The sequence below is a fragment of the Lynx canadensis genome, chromosome A2 (assembly GCF_007474595.2).
Source record: "Lynx canadensis isolate LIC74 chromosome A2, mLynCan4.pri.v2, whole genome shotgun sequence".
Lineage (NCBI taxonomy): Eukaryota > Metazoa > Chordata > Mammalia > Carnivora > Felidae > Lynx > Lynx canadensis.
The window spans coordinates 100,760,815-100,777,588 of record NC_044304.2 but is presented as its reverse complement, the minus strand read 5'-3'; the positions used below and the strand labels follow the sequence as shown (position 1 = coordinate 100,777,588).

The 16,774-nt window shown below is 40.4% G+C and overlaps 1 protein-coding gene across 3 annotated transcripts in view; it reads right to left on the bottom strand.

The window, feature by feature from the left end:
* The window catches only part of UMAD1 (UBAP1-MVB12-associated (UMA) domain containing 1), a 268,623-nt gene that overhangs the window by 235,453 nt on the left and 16,396 nt on the right, over positions 1–16,774 (bottom strand). For all 3 annotated transcript variants that reach the window (XR_004343294.1, XM_030308015.2, XM_032592418.1), the window contains exon 2: positions 10,780–10,870. Coding sequence is in view for 2 of the 3 variants with exons in the window: in XM_030308015.2 (XP_030163875.1) it covers positions 10,780–10,861 (82 nt within the window). In the remaining variant the exon portion in view is untranslated. The remainder of the gene's footprint in view (positions 1–10,779; positions 10,871–16,774) is intronic.

The window sequence follows — 16,774 nt, the reverse complement described above, 5'->3', positions numbered from 1 at the left end:
GAGCCTGCTTTGGATTCTGTGTCTCCTTCTCTCTCTGCCCCTCCCCTGCTTGCACTCTGTGTCTCTCTCTCAAAAATAAATAAACATTAAAGAAAGAAAATAAAAATAAAAATACCCTAAGATCACACAACCCAAGGGGCTTGTAAACATGGGTATACATAGCAACATCTACAAAAGTGATTCTTTAACCTTTGAAGGGTCACAGACCTTTGAGATTCTGACGAAATGCAAAGACCCTTCTCAGAAAAATGTAAATACAAAATTTTGCCTATAAGTTCAGGAGGTTTACAGACCACTCCGCTCAGCCCCCTAAAGTCATCATGGCTAAGAACCCCAAACATAGTGAGACCAACAGACAATGGCTGGTTATCACAGTTATCAACTCTTTCAACCAATCCATCAACAAACTATTTTAAGGGTTACAGTTTTCCTCTGGTGCTGCCAAGCATATTTTCGCCTTGTACATCAGGAAATAATAGATGCCAGAAATAAAAATAAATCATTCCATAAGTTGAGAACTGAGTTATGTGACTTAGAATACTGAAAATTTTCAGAACAATGACTCCTTTAAGTCACTAATACTATAACGTAAGGCTTTAGTATACTTAATACTTCTCACTAAAAATACAATTAATGTATGTACGTGTTTGTATGTATATATAAAATACATGTAAAATTAATCATAAAAGTATGACTTTCTAATGAAAATAACGATTGTAAGATATTGATCAGTTTATAACCTAACTGATGACCACAGCGTAGCAGAAATTTTTTAAAATTCCAGTATAGTTGACATACAGTACTGTATTAGTTTCAAGTATACAATATACTGATTCAAAAAATTCCATATATTACTCAGGTCATCAAGTGTACTCTTTTCCGCTTTCTGTACTTCAGCCATCTCCCCACCCACCTTCCCTCTGGCAATCATCAGTTTGTCCTCTACAATTAAGAGTTGGAGTTTTCTTTCTTTCTTTCTTTCTTTCTTTCTTTCTTTCTTTCTTTTTCTTTCCTTCCTTCCTTCCTTCCTCTTTCTTTTCTTTTCTTTCTTTCTTTCTTTCTTTCTTCTTTCTTTCTTTCTTTCTTTCTTTCTTCTTTCTTTCAAGTTTATTTATTTTAAGAGACAGTGCAAGTGGAGAAGAAGCAGAGAGAGAGGGAGAGAATCCCAAGCAGGTTCCATGCTGTCACCATGGGGTTCATCATGGGGCTCAATCCCACAAACTGTGAGATCATGACCTAAATCAGATGCTCTAACCAACTGTGCCACTCAGGTACCCCAATTTGCTTTGTTTCTTAAATTCCACATGAATGAGATCATATAGTGTTAGTTGTCTTTCTCTGACTTATTTCACTTAGCATTACACTCTCTACATCCATCCACTGTTGCAAATGGCAAGATTCGTTTTTACAGCTGAATAATATTCCATTGTGTGTGTGCATACACATTCCCTTCTTTATCAATGGATACTTGGGCTGCCTCCACAATTTGCATATTGTAAATAATGCTGCAGTAACCATAGGGGAATATATATCCGTTCGAATTAGTGCTCTCATACTCTCTGGATAAATACCCAGTGGTGGAATTATTGGATCAAATGGTAATTCTATTTTTGATTTTTTGTGGAAAACCTCCATATTGTTTTCCACAGTGGCTGCACCAGTTTGCATTCCCACCACCGGTGCATGAGGGTTCCTTTTCTTCCACATCCTTGCCAACACTTGTTACTTCTTGTCTTTTTTGTTTTAGCCATTCTGACCCCTTATTTTTAGGAGCATCTTTTTATGTGTCCGTTGGCCATGTGTATGTCTTCTTTGGAAAAAATGTCTATTTAAGTCCTCTGTCCATTTTTTAATTGGATTATTTGGGGTTTTTTTGGTGTTGAATTGTATAAGTTCTTTATATGTTTTGAATATTAACCCCTTACCAGATATCTCATTTGGAAACATTTTCTCCCATTCATTAGTTTGCCTTTTTATTTTGGTGTAGTCCTAACAGTTTATTTTCGCTTTTGTTTCCCTTGTCTCAGGGGACATCTAGAAAGATGTTTCTACAGCCGATGTCAGAGAAATTACTTCCTATATTCTCTTCCAGAAGTTTTATAGTTTCAGGTATCACATTTAGGTCTTTGATTTATTTTGAGTTCATTTCTGTGTATGGTGTCAGAAAGTGGTTCAGCTTCATTCTTTTGCATGTAGCTGTCCAGTTTTCCCAGCATCATTTGTCTTTTCCCCCATTGTATATTCTTGTCTCTTTTGTCATAGAAATGCCATGTGCATTGCTTTTTTAAATGCGATTCTTGGGCTATGGCTCCAAAGATTGTGTTTCACTAAGTATGGGTCAGGCCCAGGAATCTGTAGCATTTTAAACAAAGAGCATAGCACCTGTGACAGACAAAGTCCTCAAGCATGTTGACTTAGTGATCACTACAATAAGACTCCATCACACAAATTTAAGATGTTTCACTTCTGGCTTAGTTTATTTGATAACGGTATTCTGAGATAACACCATAATTCTGTCATGATACAATAAAGGAAGAAGATACATTTTTCAGAAATTCACATTTATGAAGATTAATGTATAATCCTAAGTAAGAACCCTCTCCTTCATAATAGGCTTTGGTCACATTCAAAGGGAAAAAACTGACGCTGAGTACGATAACCACTAAAACACAAAAGAATACTGTCTTATTATTAAGATTACCAGAAAGACAATATTTAGGTCTTCCAACCCCATCTGAATTATTACCAGTATGAAGTGCAATGTTCACACTGTACATTCTACTTCGATTCTCATCCTTGTACTTTATTTCCTTAGCAGGATGAAATAAAAATAAACTTTTAAGTTAAAGTATAAAAGTACTCATCACAATTTTTCAGTTAGTCTCATATGTGGAAGATATAGCACTAGGAAAGCCTGGAAGGAAACACGAGAGGAAACTCATTTATGGAATATGGTGTGCACACTTACATTTTCTCCCTACTGGTATCGTACTAAGTAAGTGCCCTCCAGGAAACAGCACCATAGTAAAGCAGGCAATGACCCCCGAATAGCTATACTAAAAATATGACTACCTGAAGTGTTTAGTTCAAAGAAAAAGTACCTTGGAGTTGCTCTGGTGAGTGTATAGGTGTTAATCTGTCAAACAGATATACCTTATGGCTGAAGACAAAAAGAGTTAGAGGCCACCTGGAATTGACATTTGTATAATTAAGTTAATAAAACGCTTCCCAATTGTTTCACTGATTAAAAAAAAAAAATTAAGGTTCCAGATATATTGCTTTAAGAAACTCAAAGCTTTCTGTTTCTTTATCATTTGATGTTTGAAAGGAAGTGTGTTTAACCCAGACTTTGTGGTTTTATTTGCTTTTTGTTTGTTTGTTTATGGCTCAAGTACGGTGGAAGAGAAGCTGTAACTCTATATTTTTATGAGGTCTTTTTCAAAGTGTTTCATGGCATACAATTACTAAATTACAGAGAGTGAACTGCGGTGGTTCTCAGCCCTGCATGTATGGTGGAACTGTCTGGGAAACTCTAAAAAAAAAAAAAAAAAAAGCCTCATGTCTGGGCCAAACCCCAGGCCTATCTAACCAGAATGCAGGGATTCTGGAGGCCCCAGCACCAGTATATTTTCAAAGTGCCCCCTGATGCACAGGAGGGTCAGCATGGAGTTAGAGAGACAGGTCATCCAATTGACATTGCTGAGCCCGAGTATGTGAATGACTTTCTCTCAATTAATTGTAATGAAACAGAGGGCTCAGTTCTGCTTCTCAGTATGGTCAACTCCTCTCCTTTGCCCTAAAAAGTTCCTTCTAATCTGCGCAGTCAAGGAGACAAGGCGGGGCAGTACACCCCACACAGGATAGCCTTGCCTGAACACTTTCAGCTCTCAAGTGCCACCAGATGAACAGATGAACCAGAATTAGGAACCAGGGAATGTGACAATTCTGTCAATTCTACCACTAGACACACAGAGTTGTGTGTCATCTGAGTTTTTCTGGATATCATGATACATGGGTAAAGAGGTATTAATATGATCAGTTGCTTTTTTAATCCATAAACACTCTTTTTTTTTTAAGATTTGGTATACTTCTGTTTGAAGAACAGAGAATAAAAATAGGAAGCACACTCTAAAAATCTGTTTAGTTTTTGTCTTTGTTGTTTTAATTAAAGCCTTCAGGCCTAGACAAAGCAAAGTGACTTACTGTCCCTCATTCCTTGGAATGTAAATTTTTATCGTACACAGCTATATTTCCACTTTTGAATAAAGGAAGGAACATTGAGGCAAAGAGATCATCTAAACATTCCATATAAAAACGGAATAGTTTAGCTTTAGCATGTATGCATGGTTTGAATGATTCTGAGAACGAGGAATTCAGTAGGGGTCAATCTTAAAAATAACCCACATGTTTCAAATTCTGATTTATCATTTCAACTGGAAAACACTAGGTGAGACTCAGTTACACATTGCAATATCAAAATTGAAAGGATGAAATCCAAGCTGCTAAATTACTAAACTCTGATTCTCAATTCAGTTTTACAAAATAATTAGTTTAAAGGAGACCACAGGTCCTTATGCCCTACTTTCAGAAGCACCTGCATATGCTGAATGTCAGTTGTACTATAACCCAGTTTCTTCAATCTCTATGGTAGTATTTGCCCCGTTTCATTCTGCCTGCTCCAAAGTTCTACTCAATACTGGTCAACAATGTCAGTGAACATAACAACAATAATCTAAATTATTCCTTTTCATCTCCGATTCCGTGGGTTTTTTTTTTAAATTGCTGTTCTTTTTCCTTCTTTTTGCTATAACATAATAAGCCAATTCATGCCTTTGTCTTAGTTTCAGAAGGAATTATATGCCAACATCTAGGCAACAGATACCCTTTTCCTTAATTTAAAATAACTATGAGGTTGCACACTACAGTAGTAAATTTGTAATCAACTTAAAGATAATGTCTTAAAATTACAATTAAACATGTCATAACACAAGAAAACCCTGGTAATTACAAATAGTACCATGCTTGCTAGGGTTTTAAACAGTAGTATAAAACTAAGAAAAATCGCCACCCAGTGATGCAAATGAAAACTGCAATTTGTTTTTGTGTAAAATGAGTACCCTGGAGGATTACTTCAACTTCATTACTGAATGAACGAATAGCTATTACCTTCTTATGTGAATAGGAACTGGTTACAAGGGAAAGGATGTTTTTCTACGAGGCTTTTTTCTCCCCTTTTTCTTATTCAGCACACTCGACATTTTACAAAGGCTAAACGCTTTGGAAACCCTAACAGGGAGAAAGCTTTCTTTCTGTCCAAAAGTGAGCTAATTGTATACGAACAACCCAGATATTCCTATTATCAACAAAGTGCCTAGGCTCTGCTTGGACCCAAAATTTCAAGTCACGGGGTACTGACTTCAGCAATGCCATCTAGTAATTGTCACCTGAAACCTGTTTGTGTTAAGCAGGAAGACCTTCCCAGGGTAAAAGGTCCTCTCAAGTGGGAAAAGAGAGATAATTTACACCTCTAACAACATAATTTACTCTGACCGTTTTAGAAAAATGTATAAAGACTACATACAATGATAATCTAAAAAATTCTGTAGACTCCATATTGGTAAGTTGTTGCCATAAATATAACTGTTTCTCAGTCTTCACTTAGTCTTATCACTTCCCAAATACAACAAAACCCATCGTATATATTTATTTTCCTGCAATGTGTCTACTGCACATGAGGACCAAGAAATAACCAAAATATATGTGTGCCAAATCTGAAACATGTTAATAACAGCATTTCATATCTACCATTTGACCTATTTGACGTTTTCCAAAATATTTCACACAGTATGCACTGAAACTAAAGTAGGTATTACATTTGTCAGTGTATAATCGCATGATAAAAAAGCGCAACTTAGTGGAACAAATCGGCTTAAAAAAAAAAAAAGAGGTTACCACTCCTTTTTTTTTTTTTTTTGAGAGAGCGCCAGTACATGAGGTAGGGGCAAAGGAAGAGGGAGAGAAAGAATCTTAAGCAGGCCCTGTGCCCAGCACAGAGCCTGGTAAGGGGACCCAATGTCGTGACTGTGAGATCATGACCTGAGCCAATCAAGAGTTGGATGCTTAACCCACTTACCCAACTGAGCCACCTAGGTGCCCCTCACCACTCTGTTTTTTGTTTTGTTTTGTTTTTTAATGTTTATTTATTCTTGAGAGATAGAGACAGCATGAGCAGGGGAGAGACAGAGAGAGAAGGAGACACAGAGTCTGAAGCAGGCTCCAAGCTCTGAGCTGTCAGCACAGAGCCCAACGTGGAGCTCGAACCCACAAACTGTGAGATCGTGACCTGAGCCGAAGTCGGATGCTCAACCAACTGAACCACCCAGATGCCCCTCACCACTCTGTTTTTAAAGACAACCTACTAGGGGCACCTGAGTGGCTCAGTCGGTTAAGAGTCCAGCTTTGGCCCAGGTCATGATCTCACGGTCTGTAAGTTCAAGCCCCACATCACGCACTCTGCTGTCAGCATGGAGCCTGCTTCAGACCCTCTATCTCCTTCTCTCCCTCTGCCCCTTCCCTACTTATGTGCTTTCTCTCTCTCTCAAAAATAATAAAAAAAAAATTTTAGCAAAGACAACCTACTGTATTCCTAATAATCTGTCCTAACCTTTACCAGTCAAATCAACTAGGTCCCTAACTGCTGATGTATTTTTTTATTAACTGCATAATGTATACCATCCTCCAACCTCAACCTCATTAAAGAGATTACAGTTTTCTGCAATATTTTAAATAGTTTAAAGTGAAAAGTTTGGGGTAGCAAAATTAGCCAAATTTTATGATATACCAACCCTCTTTTACTTAAAAAGCAAAAACAAAGATGGGGCTCCGGGTTAGCTCAGTCAGTTAAGCGTTCGACTTTGACTCGGGTCGTGATCTCGTAGTTCGTAATTTCGAGCCCCACGTCAGGCTCTGGGCTCACAGCTGGGAGCCTGGAGTCTGCTTCAGATTCCATGTCTCCCTCTCTCTCTGCTCCTCCCACACACACACCATCTCTCTCTCTCAAAAATAAACAAACATTAAAAAAAAAGCAAAAACAAAGAAACAGAACACTTTCTCTTTGAAACACGAAGGAATACAATGTAAAAAAATTTTTAAAGAGCTTAAAACGTCATTGATGTCTTAAAATTTAAAATGATAATATGACATAAAAAAAAAAAAAAGAGGGATAGCTTGGTGGTTAAGAGGATTAGGTTCTAAAGTAAGGTTGCCTGGACTAATCCCAGATCTGCTCTACGTTAGCTGGAAGAACCCAGAAAAGTTCAGTCCTCACCTGTATGTGGATATAATACTATCATTTCATCCAGAGACTTGTTCTAAGTATTTTATACATATTAACCCATTAATCCTCTCAATAACCCTATGGGGTTCATACCGGTATCACACTCATTTTCTCAACACCCTCTCACCTCCAGAAATTATATAACTTGCCCCAAACAGTGGAGGGTGGCAAATATACCACCCCAAAATATGGTGCTTGAGCATAAGGATTATTTTGAGCTAAAGGCACTTGAAAAATAGCAGGTGCAAGGAGGGCGCTCTGACCTCTCCTTTCCTTCCCGAAAGCAGGAGATAAAGCCCCCCTCTAGAAGATGCCAGGAGGAAAGAAGCATTCTTATCACCAGAGGTGGAGAGTCAAGGCCAAGAGAACTCTGTACAAACAGACCCTGTTAAAATAACTCTTATCTTCCTTGAGTCTCCCCACACAATCTACTTTTCCACAGTGGCCTCTTTGTTCAACCTGGTACATGAGCACATGGGTTTTGCCATTTCTTTAGGTCTTCATTTTCTTGGGGGGGGGGGGCTCCTGTGTACACATAAAAGCCTGTATGCTTCTCTCCTGTTCATCTGCCCTTTGTGTATTTACGTCTCAGGCTCAGGCGCAGACCCTGAGAGGAGAGAGGAGAATTTCTGCCTCCCCTGTAATGGAGACTCTGGCAAACTGTAGAGCCAGGATACAGAGCCAACAAGTCTGGCTCGAGTCAGGATCTCATCTGCCCTTCACTGCAGTGTCTCTGAGGTGTTCCTGAGAAAGAAGGGAGGTGGTGTGATCAATGAGAAGAGAAAGAAGACACAGGAAGAGAGAGCCAAGGCTGATGCTGGCTGACATCCTCACAACTTCAGGAGAGTAACTAAGCTCACAAGATAGTAGGCACGCAGGGATTTTTCATGGAGGGTGGTGAAGGGGTAGAGCTTTGCACCTAGAGACGGGCTCAACACTCATGGACACTGAAGGAGAAGAAAGCCTCAGCAGACATCTAGGGGACTCATCTGGCTTGGGTCATTTGAAAGACGGTGACCACCAGCTGACTTCAAATTACATCACTGTCCTGGAACGATGACGGAAGTGATTCCTCACCATGACTGCCAGGGACAGTAACGTTACAGGTGAGGTACGGTGCAGGGACAAAACCCACCCAACTCAGTCCAAGATGGTCCTGGGAAAGCACCCTCCAAACACAGCATGTCAGCTTTTGGGAAAGTGCCCCCTCAGAGCTTAGGTGTATCAGAGGGAGCAGCTAGAACATGAGAGCAGATGAAGGTAATAAAGTGCTGGAAATTCCCTCATGAATTAGCAAATCTGAAAGTTTCTGTGTCTTCCGAGGCTCGGCTAAAAACTACTTCATAAACCAGCGTCTCTTCTAGAAGAGGAAAGGTCCACAGCAGATAAGCTTCAGCCGCTGAGGCAGAAGACACTGGAAACTAGGCCCGTGTTGGGCTAGCTACAACTGAAGCATCCATATGCTTTGAGCTACCAGACAGTGGAGATTTTAGAAGGACCAGCAGCAGGGGGTTTTCAGCTGTGGTTAAAACTTACCTCTGAAATGCTGCAATGTCGCAGGCCACACAGCAATTTCAGGTGCTTCACCAGACAGGTGAAGAAGATATATGAAGAGCATTAAAAGTTGCACCTGCTCACAAAGATGTCTGTGTACTACACTCACATCCTTTAAATGACTATTTGATCACAAAAAGAGTAATGTTGATTTCTAAACATGATACAAGAGAAAACAGCAAAGCTCCCTGCACATGTGTTAAGACTACAGAGAAACACAGAACAGAGTTTGGAAAACCAGGCTTTGTTGAAGCACATTTCTGAGAGAAGAGTTTTGTGTGAAATGCTTAAAGAAGCAGACCAGAGGCATCCCTGAGGTTTAGTTAGTGAGGTTAATTCAGGAGGTAAGAGGGAAGCAACACTGGCAGCTTTCAAGGAACAGAAGTTGGGACTGGTGGAGCCAGTTCGGACCTGGAAGCTGAGGCATAAATTCTTGATGCGATAACAAGGGCCAGAGGAGCGCTCATGTGCATGGGACCCCAGTTTATACCCATCAGAAAGTTCCCCAGAAAAACCACCGGCCCTGGTCAAACAATGCCTCACTATTTTGCCTCAGGCACAGGGGATGTGGACAGAGAGAAAACAATGCTGAGCACCCAAATTATTGCCCCTGTCCTAGGACATAGGCAGCAGATTCAGAAAAACTGCCAGAAGGGAAGGGGAATCTGCCAGCACTGCAGATCCTGGCCCGACAGAACTTGACTGTTTCAAAGATGGGACATTCACAGGTAACATTTAGCCGCAAGAAAAACTGTAATCTGGTCTTCCAGAGATTAAGGCCTAGAAATGGAAGAGGGCCAGATGGGTGAAACGCTCGTGTCCTTCCTGTGAGAGACCAGATCCTAAAGAGAAGGGCTGAAGAGGCAGAGACCTACCCACCCAAACTTGTGAAAGTGTGGAGAAAGAGGCATGGCATGAACCCAGCTCTGAGAGGGCCGAAGCTGAAAATTCAAGATCACCTTTAAATCCAAGGCACCAACCTCCACTTTTCAAGACATGTGAAGCATTTGTCCATGTAAGGGGACCCTGGTCTGACTGGGCCAAGATAGAGATCCTAAGAGGAAGGAAACCAGAATCTGGAAAGAGAGATACCTGAGAAACATCCCAGGGAGCAAATACCCTATGAGTTCATGCAACTCCTCTCAGGGAAAAAGCAGAATTTGGCGGGAGGAAGTCCAGAGTGGGAGAGGATGTGAGTTACGTGGGAACACTGGGTTTTAGCTCATCACCCCTGGGGACAGAACTTCTGGGAAGAACTATACAAAGACTGCAAGTCTCTTCCTCAGGGGAAAGACACACGACACACGAAGGAAATGTTATTTTTCAGAATTCGCCTTGGAAAGAGCATAGTATTTGTTTGAAAGAAATTTTTTTAAAGCCTCCAAAATAGTAATAACTGCAGGTATCAATTTTATAATAGAAAATAAACCAATCTTAACAAACATTTAGGAGACACTATGTAACATATTTCGATTTAAAAAGTATACTTCATTCAGCAAATGATTTATTGGATGCCTAATTTAATTTCAGATGCTAATTTAAGAGGCGAGGTTTGCTGCTATTTATAAAACAGAACTTGACTTTATCAAGGATGCTTCAAGACTTTTGGTTTTTTGCAATTAAAAAGGTTGACCAGCTTATCAGATAGAAAAAAAAGAGACGATTTTTACACATATAATTTGAAGGATGCAGCCAAAGTAATATATAAGAAGAGTGTGACTTGACAAAAATATTCTAAGTGACTGGGGAGCTTTATTTTTATAGATTTCATATACATAAATTAATTCAGGTATTAGTGAGAATTAAAAATCAATCACATAATTTTAAAGTAAACTTTTAAAGGAACAATAACTCATCCAATTATGATTTTGTTTCTGTAAAAGGCTCACCTAAAAGGACAAATCCATCGGCTTCTGTCTCTGGTACTGTGGGCTTTTTAGATTCCGGAGACTTTCTGAAGAAGTGAAACATTGCTGCTATCTGAAACAGAAACACCACGCAATGTCAGATTCAGAGCAAACTATAAAAGTCTTAGTAAAATGCCAAACATAAATATATCACAATGATTACTTTAAGGAATTCCATTACCAGACTTAAAAACATAAGCCCTCTCTTGGTGTCAGAAGACAAAAAGAGAAATTAAGGGGCACAGACTTCCAGTTCCAAACCACACGTGCGTTGAATCATGCAACCTCTCTCAATTTCTGAACATGCAGGAAATAACCCAAGAAATTATTATACGTAAAACTAAAATCAACAGGTAACCCTAGGATATGGAACGATCTCACTAACTATAAATCAGACACTGGAATGGGAAAAGAAAAAGTAAACGAAACAAAAACTTGTCCAGGCTTCTTGTCATGCCAGGGTCATAAAACTGAGGCCACCTAAAAAAAGAAAGGAAGGCACTTCAAACATCATCTACAGTTACTTGATTCAGACACTCAGGATTGTATGCACTGCAACCAACTTTAAATTCCCATCAATGCAGATCTTTGTGTTGGCAAGACTGTGTGCTGCCCCCAACACACACACACACACACACACACACACACACGCACGTCTTTCCTCTTTACACTCAGGGAGGACACCAACTCCTAGAAAACAACTGGGAAAGAAGCTGAAGAGAATGCAGGAGGACACATCACATTCTGAGGATAGTCCCTATAAGCAAAGCAACGTAACAGCAAAGAAAGGAAGTCCTGCTGGCAGTAAGTGCTCCACACTTTAGTTTTCAAATATTCCACCCATACCAGAAAATCAAGCAGGGAGGGCAAATAAAGGTCCTATCTGAGCAAAGGCCTTCTAGAAACTGAGTTCTAGAAACTGAGAAGTGTACTGGGGTTTGTGGAGGTCGACACACCCTTAGCTGCAGACCTGGGTGGACAGTAAAGGAGACGATTTGTTGACAGAAAACATATTTGGCCAAGTTCACTTTTAAAGAAATAAAAACTGGGGCTCCTGGGTGGCTCAGTCGGTTAAGCGTCTGACTTCGGCTCAGGTCATGATCTCACGGTTGGTGGTTCAAGCCCCGCTTCAGGCTCTGTGCTGACAGCTTAGAGCCTGGAGACTGCTTGAGATTCTGTGTTTCCCTCTCACTATGCCCCTATGCCAACTCATGCTCTGTTTCTCTCTGTCTCAAAAATAAACATAAAAAAAAATCTTAAAGGAATAAAAACTGGAGAAGAAAGGGGCTCCTGGGTGGCTCAGTCGGTTAAGCGTCTGACTTTGGCTCAGGTCATGATCTCACGGTTCGTGGGTTCAAGCCCCCCGTCAGGCTCTGTGCTGACAGCTCAGAGCCTGGAGCCTGCTTCGGATTCTGTGTCTCCCTCTCTCTCTGTTCCTCCCCTGCCCTCACTCTGTCTCTCTCTCATTCTCTCAAAAATAAATAAAGATTAAAAAGAATTTTTTTTAATTAAAAAGGACAAAAATAAAAATTTTAAAAAAACTGGAGAAGTAAAAGACAAAACAGTTCAGTAAAAGAAAAGGAACAGCCTCTGAAATCCTCAAAGAAAATGCTTACTGGATATAGTGACGGGTCCAAAAGAAAGGTCTGGAGATAGTGTGGCACCCTCAGCAGAGGACAAGGAGACACGGCTTGTGTGGAACTGGTGAAAAAACGAGGTTAGATGCAAAGCAAATGCAGAAGATGAAAAGACAAAGAGTGACATGCTAAGAACAACTGAGTAAGATCAAGAGAAACCTGTGCAGGAAGAAACGGGATCAGAAGAGAACTGGTTGGTTTACAAGCAGGAATGTAAGAAAAGAGAGCTCAGATTCAAAGGCTTGACAGACTGGAAAAGGCAACTGACTTCCCAACCCCAAGCAGTTGAAAATGAAGCGGGGAAGGCCTCTGAAAGAACAGCTGATTAAAACTCAACATTGGGTCAGGATCAAATCAAGAGGACACAACGGCTACACCTGATATTAAACCTCAATGTGGATCAATGTGGCACATAGTAAATTCCTTCACTTGGGATAAAATGTTTCAGGAAAAACAGACGAAGAGGATAAGTCTTCAGCTGAAGGTTGGCAGAAAAAAGGTACCCTCAAATAATTAAAGGGAGGAGGCACATGTGGGGTGAAAAAGATGAGAAATGTAGCAAATCTGAGAGATCTCTAGCAAAAATTGTAGGTCTGGCTATTGACACATGAAGCTGATTGGAATCAAGCTGGGAAGCCAACAAAATTTTTGAGAGCCACAAAATTTTTGTGGCCAAAATGACTACTACTAGTCTGGATTAAAACAGGACTATGACTACTGGATTTTTAGGACAACCCTGTAGACAGGAAGCTGCCAGAGAAAACTGCTCAACCCCCAAAGACAGTCTATTCTCTAGGGCCCACTTCAGTGGGAGCCAAGGAAGTTAATGGAAAAGGAAAAAAAAAAAAAAAAAAAAAAAGAGAACAATGGATTGGGAGCCTCTCCCGGGAAGCAGAATCTGGGCATAATTAATGAACATCCTCCAAACCAAGGTGGGGTTCCCCCCCAAAAGCCTGCTCAGTGGGATTTCAGAATTGCTACCACTCCATGATGGTTGCGTATCTCCAGTTCCTCCCCTTTCTGAATGGGAGTGGTTTGGGCAGGGTGTTTCCCAGTTCCACCAGAGTGGGAGGGGACATAAGGGACAGGTCTTCTTAATTCAGGAATTCTCCAGACCAAGAGATGGCACAAGAGGGCCTGATGGGACAATAAGGGACTTCAAGCACTGCTGTGACTGGATGGGGCAACTGGGGTTACTGCCCTTGGGGAGGGGTGAGTTATATTGCCTACAATGAGAAAAGCTGTTATATGTGATGACCACAAGTGAGAACCACGGAATCATTAGGGTTGTTCACTGGCTCTCTGCCTTATGGAGCCCTAGGACTACAGTTTACTTCCCTCTTCAGAAGTAGGTATGGCCATGTGGCTTGCTTAGTTCACTGCATCACTGGGTTGCTACAGCAAGGAGCTTTGCGAACACAGAGAAAGAGAAGCCCTTTAAAAAGTGGTTCCTGTTCTAACATATAAAGATAAGCCTTCTAACAGAAGGACTCAAATTTCCAACACTTTTTCGTGTCTGGCCACAAAACAGAAATGGAACGAACATGGAAATTCGAAAAGCGGTTCTGGTAAGTCAGTCTCAACCCCCAAAAGTTATGTTATTACAAAACCCAGACCAAACTCCGGTAGTGCAAGAATCTCTTTTATTTTTTTTTAACGTTTTTTTAATGTTTATTTATTTCTCAGAGGGACAGAGAGCGCAAGCAGGGGAGGGGCAGAGAGAGAGGGAGACACAGAAGCAGGCTCTAGGCTCCGAGCTGTCAGCACAGAGCCCGATGTAGGGCTTACAAACCGTGAGATCATGACCTGAGCCAAAGTCAAATGCTTAACCGACTGAGCCACCCAGGAGCCCGAAGAATCTTTTTTTAATTAAAGGATTTTGTACAGCCGTTACAACTTAAGTGAAGCATTTAAGTTTTTCATGACCCAAAACAATGAATTTAAACTATATACAGGCTGCATCAGTTTGTTGTTAGTATGACTGATTGGCGATCATAATATTATAGCCCCTTCTTTTAGAACATTATAAACATCAGAAAAGGAGGGATGACTTAGGTTCCAAGAGTCAAGAAACTTCGAGGCAGGGAAGAAACAGAAGAATCAGTAAGAGAAAGGAAGCAGAGACAGTATGAAAGAGCTCAGAATGGAAGCAAAGAATAGTTTGTTACAAATATTCATCTGAAACAGCTCTAAAATTCTTACAAAAGTACCAATTACCCTCACACCCATCACTCCACCAATGTGACCACCACTCAACTCCCTCCTCAGGATGTTTTCATATGAAAATCATGTTCCAATTTTACAATACGAGTCTTGGGATTCCCTTTTATGATGAACAGTACTGCTGGCACTAATAATTCTTCATTCCACAAGTATCTAAAGTCAGTCCATCCATGTATCTTTACAGAAATCACTCCATGCACGAAAAGACTATGCCCCTGGACACCATGATGTACAATCAAATTATCTTTATCACATGATATTTTTTCCTATCACTGAAATACACAGGTAGGTCCCCACTCCAGCAGCCAGATTGAGTTGTCTTGCTTAAGACTAGAAACGAGGGAGGAAAAGAGGAGTAACTAAAACCCTACTAACATTTACTGAGCTCCTAGAGTGTCAGTCACTATACCAGAATGTCTTACGTATGCTATCCCGTAACTCAGAGACATCTCGCCATGCACACCCAAGTATTCACAACGTGTAAGCAGAAGAATTGAAGTAGATTAAGCATTGGTCCAAGTTTATGTGGCCGCTAAACAGCACAACTAGAATTTTAAACCAAGTCCTCTCGGAACCAACACTTAAAAGTTTTTCATCAACAAAGCCCCACGGACAAGAAGCCCTTCACACTTAGGAGGCTTGTGTTGGACTTTAATATAACGGCTCCCAATATTAGTCACATCCATTTCATTAATTCCATTTCTATCTTTATCCATCTCTTCTTTCCCAAGCCTTGCTCAGCTCTAGGTTCAAAAGACATTTACTAATTCCACAACATCTAACTTCAAGAACTTCATTTACTTTCTATTTTATAAACATTTATTAAGTGCTTAGGCCAGATACTGACTGAGCGTTGCAGACACAAGCATTCAACTTCTATCCCGGAAGAACAAACACTGCAGCCTCAGCGCACCACATTTCTGAGGCCATCCACAGCAAAAACGAGAGTAATTTAAGAGCCCTAATCCCCAAGCGGAGGAAGCTGATAACGGTCCTGTTGCCCCAAGCAGAGTTTATGGTAAACCCTAAGCACTCATGCTTCTGATGGACGTGGCCTTCACAGTTGGGCTTCTGCTCGGACTTCCCAAGTATATTCTGGTCTCATTTCCTTCCTTACAATTTTGAATATTTTAAGAATTGTCTATAATAAGTGAACTTTACACTCATAAACAGGAAAAATACCAACATTTATAATTAAAAATCCCTCAGGAGCCAGCAGCAGCATTGTTACCTGGCTGAGCTGGGATCCACGCCAGAGTGAATGTCTCCTAGTTCTCAAACAGGGGAACCCTGGAGCTACTTGATAGAGATGGGGGACAAAGAATTCACTTGCCCAAGTCACAGACTGGGAGAAAATACTTGCAAGTCACATATCAGTTAAAGAATGTGTATCTGGAAAACATATAGAACTCTTAAAACTTAGTGACGAGAAAACAACTCAGTAAAAAGTGGGCAAAAGATATGAACAGACACTTCACCAAAGATGGCACACAATCACACGAAAAGATGTTCAACATCCTTAGTCATTAGACAAATGCAAGTTAAAATCTCAGCGAAATACCACTATGTACCTATTCAAATATTTAAAACTTTTTAAAAGGCTTGCCGTGCTAACATAAACACACACCTAGCATATGACCCAGACTCTCTACTTCCAGGTATTTACCTAAGAGAGCTGGAAACATATGTCCACACGTGTCCACAAAAGTCATACAGCATTTTTAGTAATAGCCAAAACCTGGAAACAACACAAATGTCCAAAACCAGATAAATGGCTGAATGGTGGCATATCCCTATTACTGTTTAGCAATAAAATGGAACGAAGTCCTAAGATATGCTACAACATGCATGAATCTCAACATAATCATAATAATAATAAGCTGAGTGAAAGAAGCCAGAAAAAAAGAGTTCATATTGTATGATTCCATTTATATGAACTTCTAGAAAGTGCAAACTAATGTGTAGTGATGGAAAGCAGATCAGTGATTTCCTGGGGAATGGGGACATACAGGGAAGGGGGAGAGGAAGGAGGGGTTATAAAAAAGCATAAGGAAACTCTGGGGGTGATTAATATGTCCATTATGGTGATCACAGGGATGGTCTGAGGGGTACCAACA